This window comes from Exophiala aquamarina, assembly GCF_000709125.1.
Source record: "Exophiala aquamarina CBS 119918 chromosome Unknown aczIA-supercont1.8, whole genome shotgun sequence".
NCBI classification, from domain to species: Eukaryota; Fungi; Ascomycota; class Eurotiomycetes; order Chaetothyriales; family Herpotrichiellaceae; genus Exophiala; species Exophiala aquamarina.
This window is the reverse complement of record NW_013550580.1, coordinates 695,389-710,022: the sequence shown is the minus strand read 5'-3', so window position 1 is coordinate 710,022 and position 14,634 is coordinate 695,389. Positions and strand designations below refer to the sequence as shown.

Sequence of the window (14,634 nt, the reverse complement as noted above, 5' to 3'; positions counted from 1 at the left end):
CTTCTGGATGGCGCTTTCATATCCCGAAGGCTGTCCCCACCACACCTTGTTTACAATCAGCACCAATCATCTCAGGGGGTTCAACCACGTTCATCTATCTTTTGACCTTGACATTTCAACGGTTCCTGCATGATCGCGCGCCGCGTCAACAAGCTCATGGGCTAGGAGCTTCAAGGAAGCTTGATGAGCTTGTAGTCCCGGTCTCGATGATGTCTAACGACTCCGAACACCAAAAGAATACTGAAAATGGTGCATACGATCTTGCCGCAAACAGGATGCACAGCAGCGGCTGACAGGTATTACAGCAATCGGTGAGAGTGAACACCTGCACAATCGCTTCGTGTCTGGGCAGCCTCCTCCCCACGTGCAGCTTGAGCTTCGATAGCTACAGGTTATCCAAACAAGAAAAGATTTTGGAGGAGCCGATCAATGGAGCTACAAATACTACCTTGTTACCCTCTCGTGCTGTGTGCTTTCCATTGACGTAAGTTGAGGAACAAACCCCCTCCTCTCTCTTCCCAACTCCCACCCATCTTCTTCACTTTCGAGAGAGAGTTGTTGCGAAGATGTTGTCTGTAGCGAACCTGCTTCTTGCTTGTGCTCCTCTGGCTGCGGCCGGAGTAGTCGACATCAGGCAGGCGCCAGCTGCAACGGTGCTGGACTACTTCCAAACCAGTCCGCAGATATTTGCGGGCCCGACAGCAACAGGTTTGATCGCGCCTTTTCTTGCGCAGACCAATCCCGCACCGTTTGGCCAGGAAGCATCGTTCGTTGCGAATGCACCGCTGGAGACGAACGTTCCCATTACCGGAAACACGAACAGATCCAGTATATTTCAATTGCACGGCCAGTTGAGCTCATACTTCCCCAACCCTGTTGGATTCGGAGCGAACGAATACCCACTGCCTCCAGGCTCGAATTTGAGCCAGGTTCATCTGGTCCATCGCCACGGCTCTCGCTATCCGACTGGAGATTCATCGGTCGCCAACTTCGGACGCAAGCTTGACAACCTGACAGCCAATGGAACAGCCAAGTGGACGGGTGAACTGAGTTTCCTGAATACATGGAAGTACCAGCTTGGAGCGGAGATCCTGGTGGCTAGAGGTCGGCAAGAGTTGTTCGATAGCGGAGTCCTCTTCTACTACAATTATGGTGAGCATAGCAAAGGCCAAGAGTTAGCGCCGACATACTTACTCTTTTGTTCGTGCTCAGGCGCCCTCTACAATACCTCGACCAAGATCACTGCTCGGACTACCTCGCAAGATCGGATGCTAAAGTCCGCCGAAAACTTCATGGCAGGTTTTTTTGGCCTTGAGTGGACGCACAATGCAACCCTAGCCGTGATCCTTGAACAGAATGGGTTCAACAATTCTCTCGCTGGATACTTCCAGTGCAACAACAGCAATAGTTACCAAGCAACAGGAGGTAGCAATGCGTCTCTGATATGGGAGAAGACTTACCTTGCCGACGCCGCGAAGAGACTGACTGCGGCTTCTGGGGGTTACAACTGGACAATTGCAGATACATACGTGTGTTCATACCCCATTCCAGCATCAGCTGCTATCTCTGGGTCTTCCCCTCGATCACGGTTGAGTTTGGCTGACACACGTTGCACGTTAGAATGCCCAAACATTATGTCCCTATGAAGAAGTGGCATATGTGAGTGTCCCATTCAGCTTGTTCCGCAGCTGTCGAACCATACTTACTGTCTGCAGGGCTACTCTCAGTGGTGTGAGCTTTTTACTTACGAGGAGTGGCAAGGATTTGAATATAGTATTGACCTCCAGTTCAATGGCAATAATGGATTTGGTAGCCCAACCGGTCGCGCTGTTGGTAAGTGGATCGCTTCCAAACGTTGCCTGCGCGTGCAGGACAATGTATTGAGGTGGAAGTATAGGTATCGGCTACGTCGAAGAAATCTATGCTCGTCTCCAGGGCCATTTATACAACCTCGCCCCGGGTGCAACAAACGCAAATGCGACCCTGGATGATATGCCATCGACCTTCCCACTGAACCAGTCGCTTTATTTTGACTTCTCACACGACACCAATATTATGGCTATCATCACCGCATTCGGGCTGAAGCAGTTTGCACAACCATTGCCATCCACTGGCCCGCCAGAAAACCAGCAGTTAATAGTGTCGCACGTGACACCCTTTGGTGCACGAATGGTGAGGAAGTCCAGATTGAATGCCTGTTGGAGTGACCAATGAAACTGAATTGCAAAACAGGTTTGGGAGGTCATCGATGCACCAAGTCCACTGCAAGCCTTGCGACCAAGCAATGCCAATGCAACATCATCCGACTATTACGAACAAGGCAATCCGACGACCTACATCCACTTGGTTATCAACCAGCGGACAGTTCCTCTACACAAGAGTTACCCGGAGTGTGAACAAAGAGATGATGGCTGGTGTGAATTGTCGACGGTTCTCAAGGTCTTCGGTGGTCTGCTCGACACAGCGCGATACGAGTATAGCTGTTTTGGCAAGTACGCTCCCGTTCCATATGGAAATGTGACGGATGGAGTGCCTACCGTGCGACGTCGAACCCTGGACGGCGCTTTCGGCACTGGGCTGGAGATTCACGAGAGCAGTGATAGATGGTTGGAGTAGCTAGTCTGTTGACTAGTCCCTCCACCTTTGACGAGCACAAAGAACAGCAGGGAAGAGGAGAGCATACCAGAGATAATTCCGTCGTAATAATGATAACACGCTGTCCTTTGTTTACTCCAGGACAGACTGGGTGATGTGTAAGAATCCACCTATTTACTGGACGGCACATCGATGAATTGATTCGTTCGGGTACGAGGCAGTCGGGACTCGGTAGCTCGTCGTTCCTTTGTTGCCTAGAAAGATGCATAGACGAGATTGAACCGTATCTCGTATTTGGGAGCTCGCAGAACTGGGGCCCGTGAGATTTGCCTCGGTAGGTTTGGGCCATGGCTGGTCCGCCCAACGCACTCGGATGGACCAGACGAAGAGGCCACAGCCCGTTTGGACCATCGTCCCACGTCACTAATAGCTCATCACTACCGAACTGGTCCGCATTGAGTCTGGTGGGCGAAAGGCTCACACCAGACGCGATCCGAAACATCCATTCCGGTGCGAAGCGGATTCCACCCACCAAAGTTTCAACTCCCTTCTGGTGTGGACGGTGGACAAAGCCAACCAGAGGTCAGAGGCTTGGGCCTTGCATTTGTCCATGGGCCCGTCATCTCAATTCTGGGGTAAGGTTCCCAACAATTTTCTCCGACAAAGGCACACCAACAAATAGCCCATCGTCCATGAGACAGGCAGCATATTTGTGGTCAGGAGGTCCTTGTTTTTCCAAGATGACTCTCGTCACCGACTTGTTTGCTCCCCAGGTTCTCCCGCTTTCTCCAGACTCCTCACCAATCGCTGCGCCACGGAATCAACTGGAACATCATCAACACCCTTCCGGCTCGTCACACGGCCTTTAGTGTCCTCGTGAAGCTAGAAAGCGCGTTCAGGACCCCTGCCCCCCACCGGGCCATCAGGCGAACAACTACTACTAGGATCGCGTGAAACGCCAGTCGACATAAGTCCCCAACGATCCGCCACATCCGCATCTCATCACACTTTTTCTTCAATATCTCTTGCTGGCTCGCTGGCCTGGTCTTGGTCTGGGGAAGTTCGTGAATCCCTTTTTCGGTTTTGATCCTCACGTTCTTTTACCATCGCCACCTAATTCCAGCGCACCGCTCGAGTAGCGTTGGTCGCGTCTCTGTTCTTAAATTGGCGTCAGACGAACCTGGATTTGGTCCCCACGACTGGAGCTTCCTTTTGCCTTGTCGCGCATTCTGTGACGGTCTCGGCCAACCAGTTCTCTAATTATATGAGCCGCATGATCATCCTAGCGGGTGCTCCAGAGCCTGCAAAGCTCGACTGGAGTGAGAAGTCCCTCTTGCCCGAGTCAATGCATTTGGAGGGAATCGCTTCGCCCACTTCCCCGACATCCAAAGCCTTTGGGGCCCAATGGCGACAAATCACGACCCAGAGGCTACAGATGCGCCCGATCCTACCCAAACTCAACATCGACCCGCGCCCATTGCCAAGCGAGCTCGATCGAACCCCTGCTGAATTCTTCAGTGCCGATGAATTCATTGACCCTCAAACACCTGGCAGCGACATCAGTGCAAGTGAATCGCAGCCTTCGGCGTCAGGAGGCTCGGCAGACTCGACCTCAGAAGCGCTTTCGGACTACTTCGACCACTCCTTCACCATCCACGAAGCAATCCCTTCGTCCCAATTGAGCGGCTTCTCAGAATACACGCCGGGGACGCCGACCTACGAAAGTAATGAGGAGATGTTTCCGCAAACCCCGATCAATGGCGGAGGGATTATTCGGACACCGTCACAGCGACGACTAAGTCAAGCGCCGCGGCCTAAGCATCTCAGCGACTTGGAAGACATACCCAATGCACAATACCTGTCCTCTATAGAGCCACAGACTATGACGGTGAACCTGATCGTTGGCATCATCTCCATCTCGCCTCCTCGCACGGTGAATACGGGCCTCAAGTACGGGAAATCAAGACCGACAGAGCTGGTGGAGATGATCGTGGGCGACGATACCAAGACTGGGTTCAGCATCACGATGTGGCTACCGCGCGAAATGCGGGTGAACTGGAAAGACGGACAGCACGCCGCACCCGAAGGATCGAGGAGCGCGTTGCGACGAAGCCTGCGCTTCATGCGGGCGCGCGACGTGGTGTTGCTGCAGAACGTTGCTCTGAGCTCCTTCCGGGGCAAAGTGCACGGGCAGAGCCTCAAGGGCGACGTAACCAAGATCGACCTCCTATTCCGCAAGAAAGCGGACGACGATGACCTCAGCGGGATCTACTCGGTGTCGAATCTACGCACTGCGACGGGGAAAGATCCCCAGGTGTTGAAGGTTAAGAAGGTCCGTGACTGGATGACTGAATTTGTCGGTGAGAGGGGAAGCCCTCCCTTACACGCCGCGAAGGCTAGACGAAGGAGAGGCCTCGATGGAAGACTGGGCTATGCCGGATTCCTCCCTGACGACACCCAGTGAAAGAAACCTCTCTCTCAAACCGCCCCTAATAATAGTACTGGGAAGACTTGGATTTACAACGCAAGCGAGCACCACGCGATTTCATTTTGATTTTCACAAAGCGAAGCAGGAACGCGCACTTGGAGAAAGAGAAGCACGCACGGGACCGCAACGCAGAGGACGCAAATCCCCGAATGTGTGCAAGGATGTAATGATACCATTGTTGTTGAGTTGGAAGAGCCGGGACCAGACGGGACTCGGAAGACGAGTTGGGATGAGATGGGATGAGTATACCCAGGGCAGGGCAGGGCAGCGGTGCAATCGCCGGAGTCGATTGGGGACTCTGGAGATCTGCACACCGCCCCTTTGTATTGTAGAATAGCTAACCGATCCGACGTCACGAGATAATGATAGCCACTAACTAGCGAGCGAAGCCCAGCATCTTGCGAATGGGAATTGGAGTTGGGCAATTCGAATTGAATAATAATAATTGTGCCATCAATCGACATCTGCATTTCCCAAGGCTGCTGTGACTTCTTGACGGGCTTGCTTCTTTGATTGTCCTAGGAACATGACAGAAACATGACACCGTGGTGACGTGTTTGGACGACGTGAGTCGCGGGTGTGATTTGCCCAGGCGCGGAAGGATTACAGGAAAGGGTGATCTTGCCGGTGATAGGACAGCCTGGCAGGAAAAGGGGGAGCATGGAATGTGGCTGTGAAGAGAGGACGGGGTACCTCCGCAGTAACTCGTGACCATCAGAAAAATACAAACCCTTGCTGATCTCGCCTGAATCACCGACTCAGATCCAGGCCGGCGGATCGGACTTTAAGAGTCTTGGGAATTCAAAACAGAGGCTTGCGAGGCCTGTACATGTAGACGTCTCAACATGGCACCACTTAGTCAGGCTTTTTCTCCGAGTCGCTGCGTGGACATCCCACAAATTGTTTGCTACAGGTAACCACCACGCGGGCTGTGGAGTGAGGAAGTGTGCACGGCTCAGAATAAGGGTAGCATCGGGGAAGTGTAATGGTCGCGACGGACGCGGCTGGAAGAGAAAGGGGGTGCTACGCTTGGGTTTCTGGTAGCACCTGAGACCTCGTCCCTGGACCTATTCAACGGTCAGGTAGCGATGCCGATACAACCTCGAAGGAGAAGGTGAAGACGGATAACGGTGACTGCTGGTGTGCGACGATCGGAATCATGACAGCCACGCTGAGATTGCAAGGGAAATGAGAATGCCGTTACAGACGGGCCAATGGATTTACGGTGGCTGGCTGCGTGTGCAGGAGGCTGCTCGAGGATGGGTAAAGCTACAAGCCACGAGGAGCTCGTACGCGTACGGGAGCACCAAACAAAGAAAGGGGACGGCGGCGACGAGGATTGAGCATTTCTGGCGACGAAAAAGTCCCATGGGAAATTTCCCTGAAGGGCCTGGAGGACCGAAAGAGGTCAAGGTGCGGCCCTGGCTATCGATAGAGACAAATTAAGCTATGCGTGTGCCACGGCCCACGGGAGCCCTCCGTAGGGTGAGAAAGAAAATCAATGCGCGCCCGGGCCAGGGCCGAGGGGGCCAGACTCGTGGCTTTGCCGCCCGGGGATTCAGGGCAGAAATCGAACAAGGGCTCACAAGTCACGAGTCACGAGTCACGAGCACGCTTCACGACGAGTTCAAGAACCGAAGAAGCGCAAGAACAGCGTGGCTTGACCGACAATTGCCATTGTTGAAACTTGGCCATTTCGGGCAATACCGTCGAGATTCTCAGTTCCACTTCCACACGGTCGCCCCTGCCGAACGCAAGCCCTCCTGCACTGCACCTGCGCCTGCACCTTCTTACCCTTGCTCCGCGGTGACAGTCCCTCGAGTTCTTTTTCAAGTTTGCTTAAAGTTCCCCCCTTTGCCCTCGAGCTGATCATCGTCTGGTCTTTTTGCTCTTTTTGCTCTTTGACCTTCTTGATCTTGACTGGTAGATCATCTCTCTCCCTGGAGTCTCTGTACTACCTTGCACTCGTTTGCTTTCGTTGTTAAGATCCCTTTCTTGGGCAGACTCACGACCAGAACAACACACACCGCCCGACAAACTAATTTCCGTATACTACGCTTCCACGACTATCCAAGATGAAAGGTAAGACCACCGTCGTGCAGGCACAGTGAGTTTCATATCAATCCTAATGACTCGACAGCCCTCATTCTCGTTGGTGGCTTCGGCACCAGACTGCGACCTTTGACTCTCTCCAAACCCAAACCCCTCGTTGAATTCGCCAACAGACCCATGATTCAGCATCAAGTCGAGGCCTTGACCGCCGCTGGCGTCACAGATATCGTACTCGCAGTCAACTACCGCCCAGAGATCATGGAAGGAGCCCTGAAAGAGTACTCGGAACAATACAAGGTCAACATCACATTCTCCGTCGAACAGGAGCCTCTCGGCACTGCCGGTCCATTGAAACTCGCCGAGAATGTGCTCGGAAAGGATGACACCCCTTTCTTCGTCCTGAACTCCGATGTCATTTGCAACTATCCTTTCCAAGAATTGGCCAAGTTCCACGCTTCCCACGGTGATGAAGGTACCATCATTGTCACCAAGGTTGAAGAGCCCAGCAAATACGGCGTCGTGGTTCACCGAGAAAACCACCCCTCTCGTATTGACCGCTTTGTTGAAAAGCCGGTCGAGTTCGTCGGAAATCGTATCAATGCTGGCATCTACATCTTCAACACTTCCGTTTTGGATCGAATCGAGCTTCGACCTACCTCCATCGAACAGGAGACCTTCCCTGCCATCTGCAAAGATGGTCAATTGCATTCCATGGACTTGGATGGTTTCTGGATGGATGTCGGACAACCCAAGGATTTCCTGAGCGGCACATGCCTCTATCTTTCATCCCTGACCAAGAAGCACTCCAAGGACCTTGTCCCAGTCTCGGAGCCTTTCGTCTATGGCGGAAATGTTCTGATCCACCCCACAGCCAAGGTCGGTAAGAACTGCCGCATTGGCCCTAATGTCACCATTGGACCTGGTTGCGTTGTCGGTGATGGTGTCAGATTGCAGAGATGCGTTCTGTTGAAGGATAGCAAAGTCAAGGATCATGCTTGGGTCAAGTCTACCATCGTTGGTGGGTAAACCTGTGCAAGAAATTGCTCCCCCTTTGCTAACAAGTTATTCAGGCTGGGGATCGTCAGTTGGCCGGTGGGCTCGACTGGAGAATGTCACTGTCCTCGGTGAAGACGTCACGATTGGTGATGAGATTTACGTCAATGGTGGAAGTGTTTTGCCTCACAAGAGCATCAAAGCCAACGTCGAGGGTAAGTTTGGCGCCTCCCGTCTCGCTTAGAACTCTGTCTAACATGTTGCTTTAGTGCCTTCCATCATCATGTAAAGTGTCAGCGTTGGCCATTTACATGAACCTACTTGATGAGTGTTACTCTTACTCTTCACTCAACGTTTCATTTGACATTCGACAAATGTTTTTATTATGCATGGCGATTGACACGGGCGTGGTATCAGCTAAAACCCGGCGTTTTCAACTTGGTGAGCGACAGGATGATTGCAAATCTTTCGAATTGCTCTTCAAGCTTCTACGAGGGTTAGAATTCTTTAGACAGGAGAATCCTTGGGAACAGATGTGTTCCTCTAAAGCGCGGTTCTTGAGATAACAAGGTTAGACAGGTGGCATGAAGGTTCCAATAGTGGAGCGGGTAGAGCAGATCGGAGTCTACAAGTGCAGCGAGGTTTGTCACAATCCAAAACTTTACGAGTACTCTGCGGGCACTCTTGCTACGGTAATATGGCAATTCTATCAATTGTAATATTATGAAGATTAGAGAGCATTCCTCAACGTCAACCAAATGATTGATGCTGCGGAACAATTCATGAATCACTATTCGTATATATAGATACACTTCTCCAGAGTATATGGAAGGGATAGCTACACAGCCGCCCTTTGGACAATCCTTCTCGACTTCGTTCGTTTCCAACACCTCGGCATTGGAGAGTCGACAATATCGAATGCTGACTACATTCTTATTAATGTCACGTGGTGAATGCTGACAAAAGCCTGACAGTCCACAACTACTAAAATCGCATGAAGTTGCAATTCGCGTTGACCACTCAAACATGGACCGATGTACGCTTGGCATGATATCACGTGGTAGTCCTCTCCCAACCTGATCTTTCAGCCTCACCGGCTGGGCCCACCCAGCCCACCAACACCTTGTGGCCCTCAAAGCACAATCCCAGCCTGGAAGAGTCCCACCAGACACGTCTTGCGCAGTTTCCTGTGAGGCCAAACTTGAGACTGTTGAGTCTTTTTGGTGTCACTGCATCTGGACTCGGGAATGCGCGTGGTTGCAAGACCTGATTGGGCGAAGGCGACACGCTGACTGAATGATATTCATTCAGAACTCACGCTGCTCCTGCCCAGTCCAATCTGGATGGGATTAAAGTCTCCATAGCCAAGCAATGCCAAGACAACGAACCTCCCTTTTAGCGAGGCGGGCCAACACGAAAGACAGCGGGGTGGTGAAGCAGCACAACATCCTAGTCGCACCGCAGCTTGTGCACTTCCACAGCCCACCACCCGCGCTCTCTGGCTATTTCATCCCCCTTCTGGCTTCTCTATCACTAAATAATGCTTCCGCAAGCCCAAAGTCTAAGGCCACCGCCCCTCCGCGTTCCCACCTCTCATGCAGGTTCCACTGGCTAGATCGAGCCAGTCTGTCTTGGCAATCAGGCTTGCAGACTTTTCAGCCTGATCATGAGATACTCAACATTCTCAAAGCGCGATTCTCTGCCTGGAATACCGACAGATGAAGGTGCTGCCGTCGAGAGATGGATTGTCAGGAGTGCATTCCACCCTCCTCCACGAGCAGATCCCTCATCTGGGAGCACAGCATTATCGCCGAGCTTTCGGCAAGAGTTGGGGGCCAGTATTGATGTGCTAGGATTGAACGCCATCGTACCGCTCCAGCAGATTAGGCATGGTCGCCTCGTGCTAGGGCGAATGGGCTCGCTTTGTGCAAGGCTCGCCCGTGTTCCCAAGCAAAGCCGCCCGACACCGTCATAACTGGTCCTCGTCAAGTAGACCTCCCTTGACAAAAGTATGCATGGCCGAGTACGAGTTTACAAGCACCGCTTCTTAGTCGGTCTTTCTTAGCCCCCTCCACTGACAAGCATGCTCTGCAATTGCATCTGCATCTGCAATCCGAACCGCGAAGAGGGAAAAGGCACACCCGGCAATCGCTGGGCAGTGGGTTCCCATCTCTTTGGGTTTTGTCGCTCAGCCGCAACGATGTTCTTGACTTCTTTGTCCTTCTAAATCAGGGCGTGTCCTGATCTTTCGAGGTTTCAGCCTTCTTTCCTTTTTTTCCCACCTCTCCAGTGACGAAGTCCGTTGCCAAAGAATCACCCTCCAGTGTTGGGTGAGCGGTCGATATATATCCAACCAGCGATCGTAGTCAATGCCGCTACCTTGACAGTTTCGGTGCATTGTACTCCCCAAGCCCCAGGCTCCGCAGAAACAGAAACTGTCCATTATGTCCATCTCCGAGATATGTGCGAATACCGCAGACCCATTGTTCATGTGGGTTACGAACAACTATGTCAATCGAGCCGAAAATACTGCCCCAGCTTGGGGTGCCTCCATCTATCTCGGAGAACCACCTCAACCCTTCTCCATTCGCCCAGCTATCGATGACTTCACCATGGTCGCTTTGGCGGGCAATTGCCAAGGGACGCAAGACTACGATTGCATTGCAAGACGAGGAGGTGTCTATGATCCCGGCTACTCAACGACAATTCACAACTCGAGCGACGTTGAGGGATGGAACGGCACAATCGGGGCCTACGACGCCAGCATTTTTGACTTTCACAACGATGTTCTCACCTTCGGGTGGAATGACACTACAGTATATGGCTGGCCTTTTGTTACAGACGACCAGGACTACTGGGGTAGGCTGCTCCCTCCAGCTAACCAATTTCCTTGACATCCAGCTAACGAAAGTCAGCAACTCGAAACTGGCTGGGAATCGGTCTCAACTCTACCTTTCTAACCGCAGCTGTCGAAAGTGGTGCTGCTCCTGCGAAGTCTTGGGGCATGTGGACTGGAAGTCGATCCATAACGAACCCCCAGGACGGTCTGCTCATTCTGGGTGGCTTCGACAATGCTCGCAAAGGTGAGGATTGGACGGTCTTCCCAGGTGCTGAAAACTGCCCAACATGCATCCAGATCAGTAATATAGAATGGGTGAGCGACACCAACAATGCAACGTCACTGTTCAACACCTCAGTCGAAGCAATCCAGGTCTCACTGGATCCATGGTACGACAACATCCGCCTACCGCAAGCCGTCTGGGAAAATTTCGGCTCAGCCACTCAAGGCAAGTACGACGACAGCATCGGTTACTTCACCTGGCCAGCGGGAACGACGCCCCCGGGCAAACTTCGCGTCACGCTACAAGGTGGCTACGAGAGCGAGATCCCAGCGGAAGAGATCTTCACCATGCCCAGATCCTACGACAGCACCGGAAACTACACCGTCTACGACAACACCACCGAATACGCACTGATCTACAACTACACCAACACTGGCAGCGTCAGCAACGCTGTAGGATCATGGGGCCTCCCCTTCCTGACGATGAACTACTTGGTGGTGGACGCACCCAAGAGGGAATTCTGGCTGACGCCTGCTGTGCGTCAAAACTTCGGGAACGAAGGCGGCGTCTTTCCATTGCCTCTGTGCACGGGACTCGCAGCGCCAACATCAACACCCTCCTCCAGTCCCACAACCACCACTCCCGCCCCGACAGAATCCACTTCCGACGTAGTGGTAGCTGGCGGCGGCACACCCGTAGGCCCGATCGTGGGCGGAGTTGTCGGCGGCGTAGGCGGTATCGCACTGATCGCTCTGCTCGCCTTCATGCTCCTCCGACGCCGCAGCCGCTCTAACAAAGAAACCGAAATCGCCAACTCCTCGGCGTACCCGCCCGCACCACCACCAACCCAACAAATCATGAATTCACCACACCAGCACCACTCCTACACAGGCGGCGCCCCGCCTCCAGGCGTGTACTCGCCAACGCACAGCTACCCGAGCCCGCCGTTCGGCAACTCCGGGCACAACTCGATGGGCTACGCCGGCGTCCCGATGAGTGGCTTCGGCGGGCCGCAGAGCGACTACTCGAACGACATGCAACAACACCACACCGGCCCGCAATTCTACTCCCCGTCGCCGTCCGTCAAGCCCGAGCACGCGTCCATGGTGTACAGTGACACGGCGACCGCCGTGCCGGAGCTGGCGTCCCCGGGCCAGCATGACCCGGAGTGGCGTGCGGAGAGGGATGCTTCTGCTGCTGTAACGCTGCCCCTTCTTCCCAAATGAGGAGACAAGAGTCCTGTTTGTACTAATCAACGTCCGTGTAGAAAGACATGAGCGCCACCGTCTCCCGTCCGTTCGACAGCTCGTGGTCCGAAGGCCCGCATCAACGATGAGAGAAAGAGGACTGCTAGACACGGGGAGAAATGATCACCTGATGAGCCAGTCTCCAGACTCCGAAAGCCTCACCCCTTCTCGGGCTCGCCCTCTCGCCTCGCCTCGCCTCGCCTCCGTTCGTGATGATTTAAACCGAAAACGAAACCAACGTAGAGAATGAAAGAATGAAGAAGCGGACAGCGAAGTGAAGCGTGCAAGTGGTAGTTTCCGTCGTTGGATGGATGAATAGATGGATTGACTGCTTGATCGATTGGCCGGGAGCCGTCTGTGTCGTGCGCCGGTTCGCTCTATATTTTTTCTGGCTGTAATGTATTTTAACATCATCTATCTGTACAGCTGCAGTATGCATTGCGTGTGCGCGGTCTACTTTAATTGAATAATTGATGAAGCCACCGGCTGTTTTTCGTGCAGCGTACTCCGTACCAGGGAGCAGCACGAGTTAAACCAAACTTTGATTGAGACCGAGCCTTGTACGGCTCGGGCTATCGTGTCTCGCTAGGAACTCTATTGCTGTACAGTACCCCTTTCACGATTGGTGTTACAGATAGATAGATCTACATGTTTTTGATCAGCTAACAAACTTTGGATCAGCTGCAAGGTGGTGTACTCGGTACATTTGGCGTTGCTGCGAAACAGGAACGGTGGTTCGCCACCACTCTTATTGCTCCACTTTGATGCTCGGATCGTGCTCAGACTCGGGCTCGGGCTCATTCTTCAGCGCCGGCGGTATACCGTCCATGTCATGTCCCTCAAAGGCAGCCTCAAATTGATCCTGCACCTTGACCACCGCAGCCCTCTTTGTCGGAGATGGCTTCCAACCGCGGATTTCGGCCTTGCACAAGCCAGACCCGGCCAAGTCGCAGTCGCCGCATCTCCTCCCTATGGGCAGGCAGACCGTCTGACCGAGCCCGACCAGCATCTTATTGATCTGATGCCACCGATCCTTGGGCAGCCAGGCCTGCAGCGCGAGTCGGGTCTCCTCGGGAGTTCGAGTCTTGTGCCATCCCCACATGTTCGTGATGCGGTGGACGTGCACATCGACGCCGATGCCGTGGTCGATGCCCCATGCCGCAGACAGACACAAGTATCCCATCTTCGGGCCCACACCGGGCAATGATACGAGACCCTCGATCGTGTCCGGGATGTCCGAGTCGTATTGCTCTTGTAGAATAGCGGCCGTCTGCTTGATATATTTGGTCTTGTTGTTGTGGAAGCCGACCTTGCCGATGAGGTTGTCCAGGTGCGCTGCTTCACAGTTGATGACGTTCTCAACTGTCAGCATCGACTGGTAGTCTGGCTCGTCCGCGCTACCGAATGGGGCTTTTGAGTCCGCTGTCGCTCCTGCTGACTGCTGCGACCCAGGGACGAGTTCCTTGTGCAGGCGCTGCATGGCCACTGCCGTGACTGTGTCCTTGGTCTGGCTGGACAGCATTAGTGCTGTGAGCGTGTGGTACCGCTTTTCCTTCGGAGGTGCTGCCCGCCAGTAGAGGTCCTCACAGCCCATGGTGTCGACGGGTGCGGTCGGGTTCCGCTCGCGCATGGCTTTGATGATGTCGTAGATCTCGGACCAGTTCGACGGAGGCTCAACGGTGACCGTCCCGCTAGGTGAAGTGTGCTTGCGCGCTGGCTTTTTGGGTTTGGCTTTTGCTTTATTCTTTAGCGGCGTGGTCTTTTCCTCCTCGTCTTCCTGCTTTTGTTCCACCTTAATATTTCGACGTGAGATCCTCACAGCTTCTTGCTTGATGGCGGCCGTCGTTGATGATACCGCCGTAGATGGATCGGCACCGAGCTTTCGTTTCCTGCTTGCACGCACAATTGGACTCGTCGCTGAACTCGTGGTGGTGGTGGTGGTGGTGGTTGACAGAAAGACATCCTCGATGTCTGGCGTGGCACTTAGATCAGAGGTACCGTCCAGTGACGACGGACCCTTGAATCCGCGCTCCGTTACCCCCTCCTTTTCCTCGTTGCCCTGCGCCTCTCCATTATATCCTAAAGCGAAAGAAGCGAGTCTTTTCGCACTCCTCGTGGTGGGGCCTGAGACGAGAGTGTTGGGAGAAATGGAGTTGAAGATACGAGTCGTGTCTTGTGATATCTTCGAGGTGCGCAT

At 53.4% G+C, this 14,634-nt stretch overlaps 5 protein-coding genes across 5 annotated transcripts; 4 read left to right on the top strand and 1 right to left on the bottom strand.

The window, feature by feature from the left end:
• Positions 1–566: 566 nt before the first annotated feature.
• A1O9_08813 (uncharacterized protein) lies at positions 567–2,616 on the top strand (the record flags this gene model as incomplete). The annotated part of the gene is made up of 6 exons (XM_013402295.1): positions 567–1,152; positions 1,213–1,529; positions 1,621–1,659; positions 1,716–1,833; positions 1,898–2,172; positions 2,233–2,616. The coding sequence occupies 6 exons, from the start codon at positions 567–569 to the stop codon at positions 2,614–2,616; spliced, it is 1,719 nt and encodes a 572-aa protein (XP_013257749.1).
• A 1,243-nt stretch (positions 2,617–3,859) lies between these two features.
• Positions 3,860–5,059, top strand: A1O9_08812 (uncharacterized protein; the record flags this gene model as incomplete). The annotated part of the gene is made up of 1 exon (XM_013402294.1): positions 3,860–5,059. One exon carries the CDS (start codon positions 3,860–3,862, stop codon positions 5,057–5,059), a length of 1,200 nt encoding a protein of 399 aa, XP_013257748.1.
• A 2,099-nt stretch (positions 5,060–7,158) lies between these two features.
• A1O9_08811 (mannose-1-phosphate guanyltransferase) lies at positions 7,159–8,372 on the top strand (the record flags this gene model as incomplete). The annotated part of the gene is made up of 3 exons (XM_013402293.1): positions 7,159–7,165; positions 7,224–8,153; positions 8,206–8,372. 3 exons carry the CDS (start codon positions 7,159–7,161, stop codon positions 8,370–8,372), a joined length of 1,104 nt encoding a protein of 367 aa, XP_013257747.1.
• Positions 8,373–10,572: 2,200 nt separating this feature from the next.
• Positions 10,573–12,416, top strand: A1O9_08810 (uncharacterized protein; the record flags this gene model as incomplete). The annotated part of the gene is made up of 2 exons (XM_013402292.1): positions 10,573–10,987; positions 11,044–12,416. 2 exons carry the CDS (start codon positions 10,573–10,575, stop codon positions 12,414–12,416), a joined length of 1,788 nt encoding a protein of 595 aa, XP_013257746.1.
• A 769-nt stretch (positions 12,417–13,185) lies between these two features.
• A1O9_08809 (uncharacterized protein) lies at positions 13,186–14,634 on the bottom strand (the record flags this gene model as incomplete). The annotated part of the gene is made up of 1 exon (XM_013402291.1): positions 13,186–14,634. One exon carries the CDS (start codon positions 14,632–14,634, stop codon positions 13,186–13,188), a length of 1,449 nt encoding a protein of 482 aa, XP_013257745.1.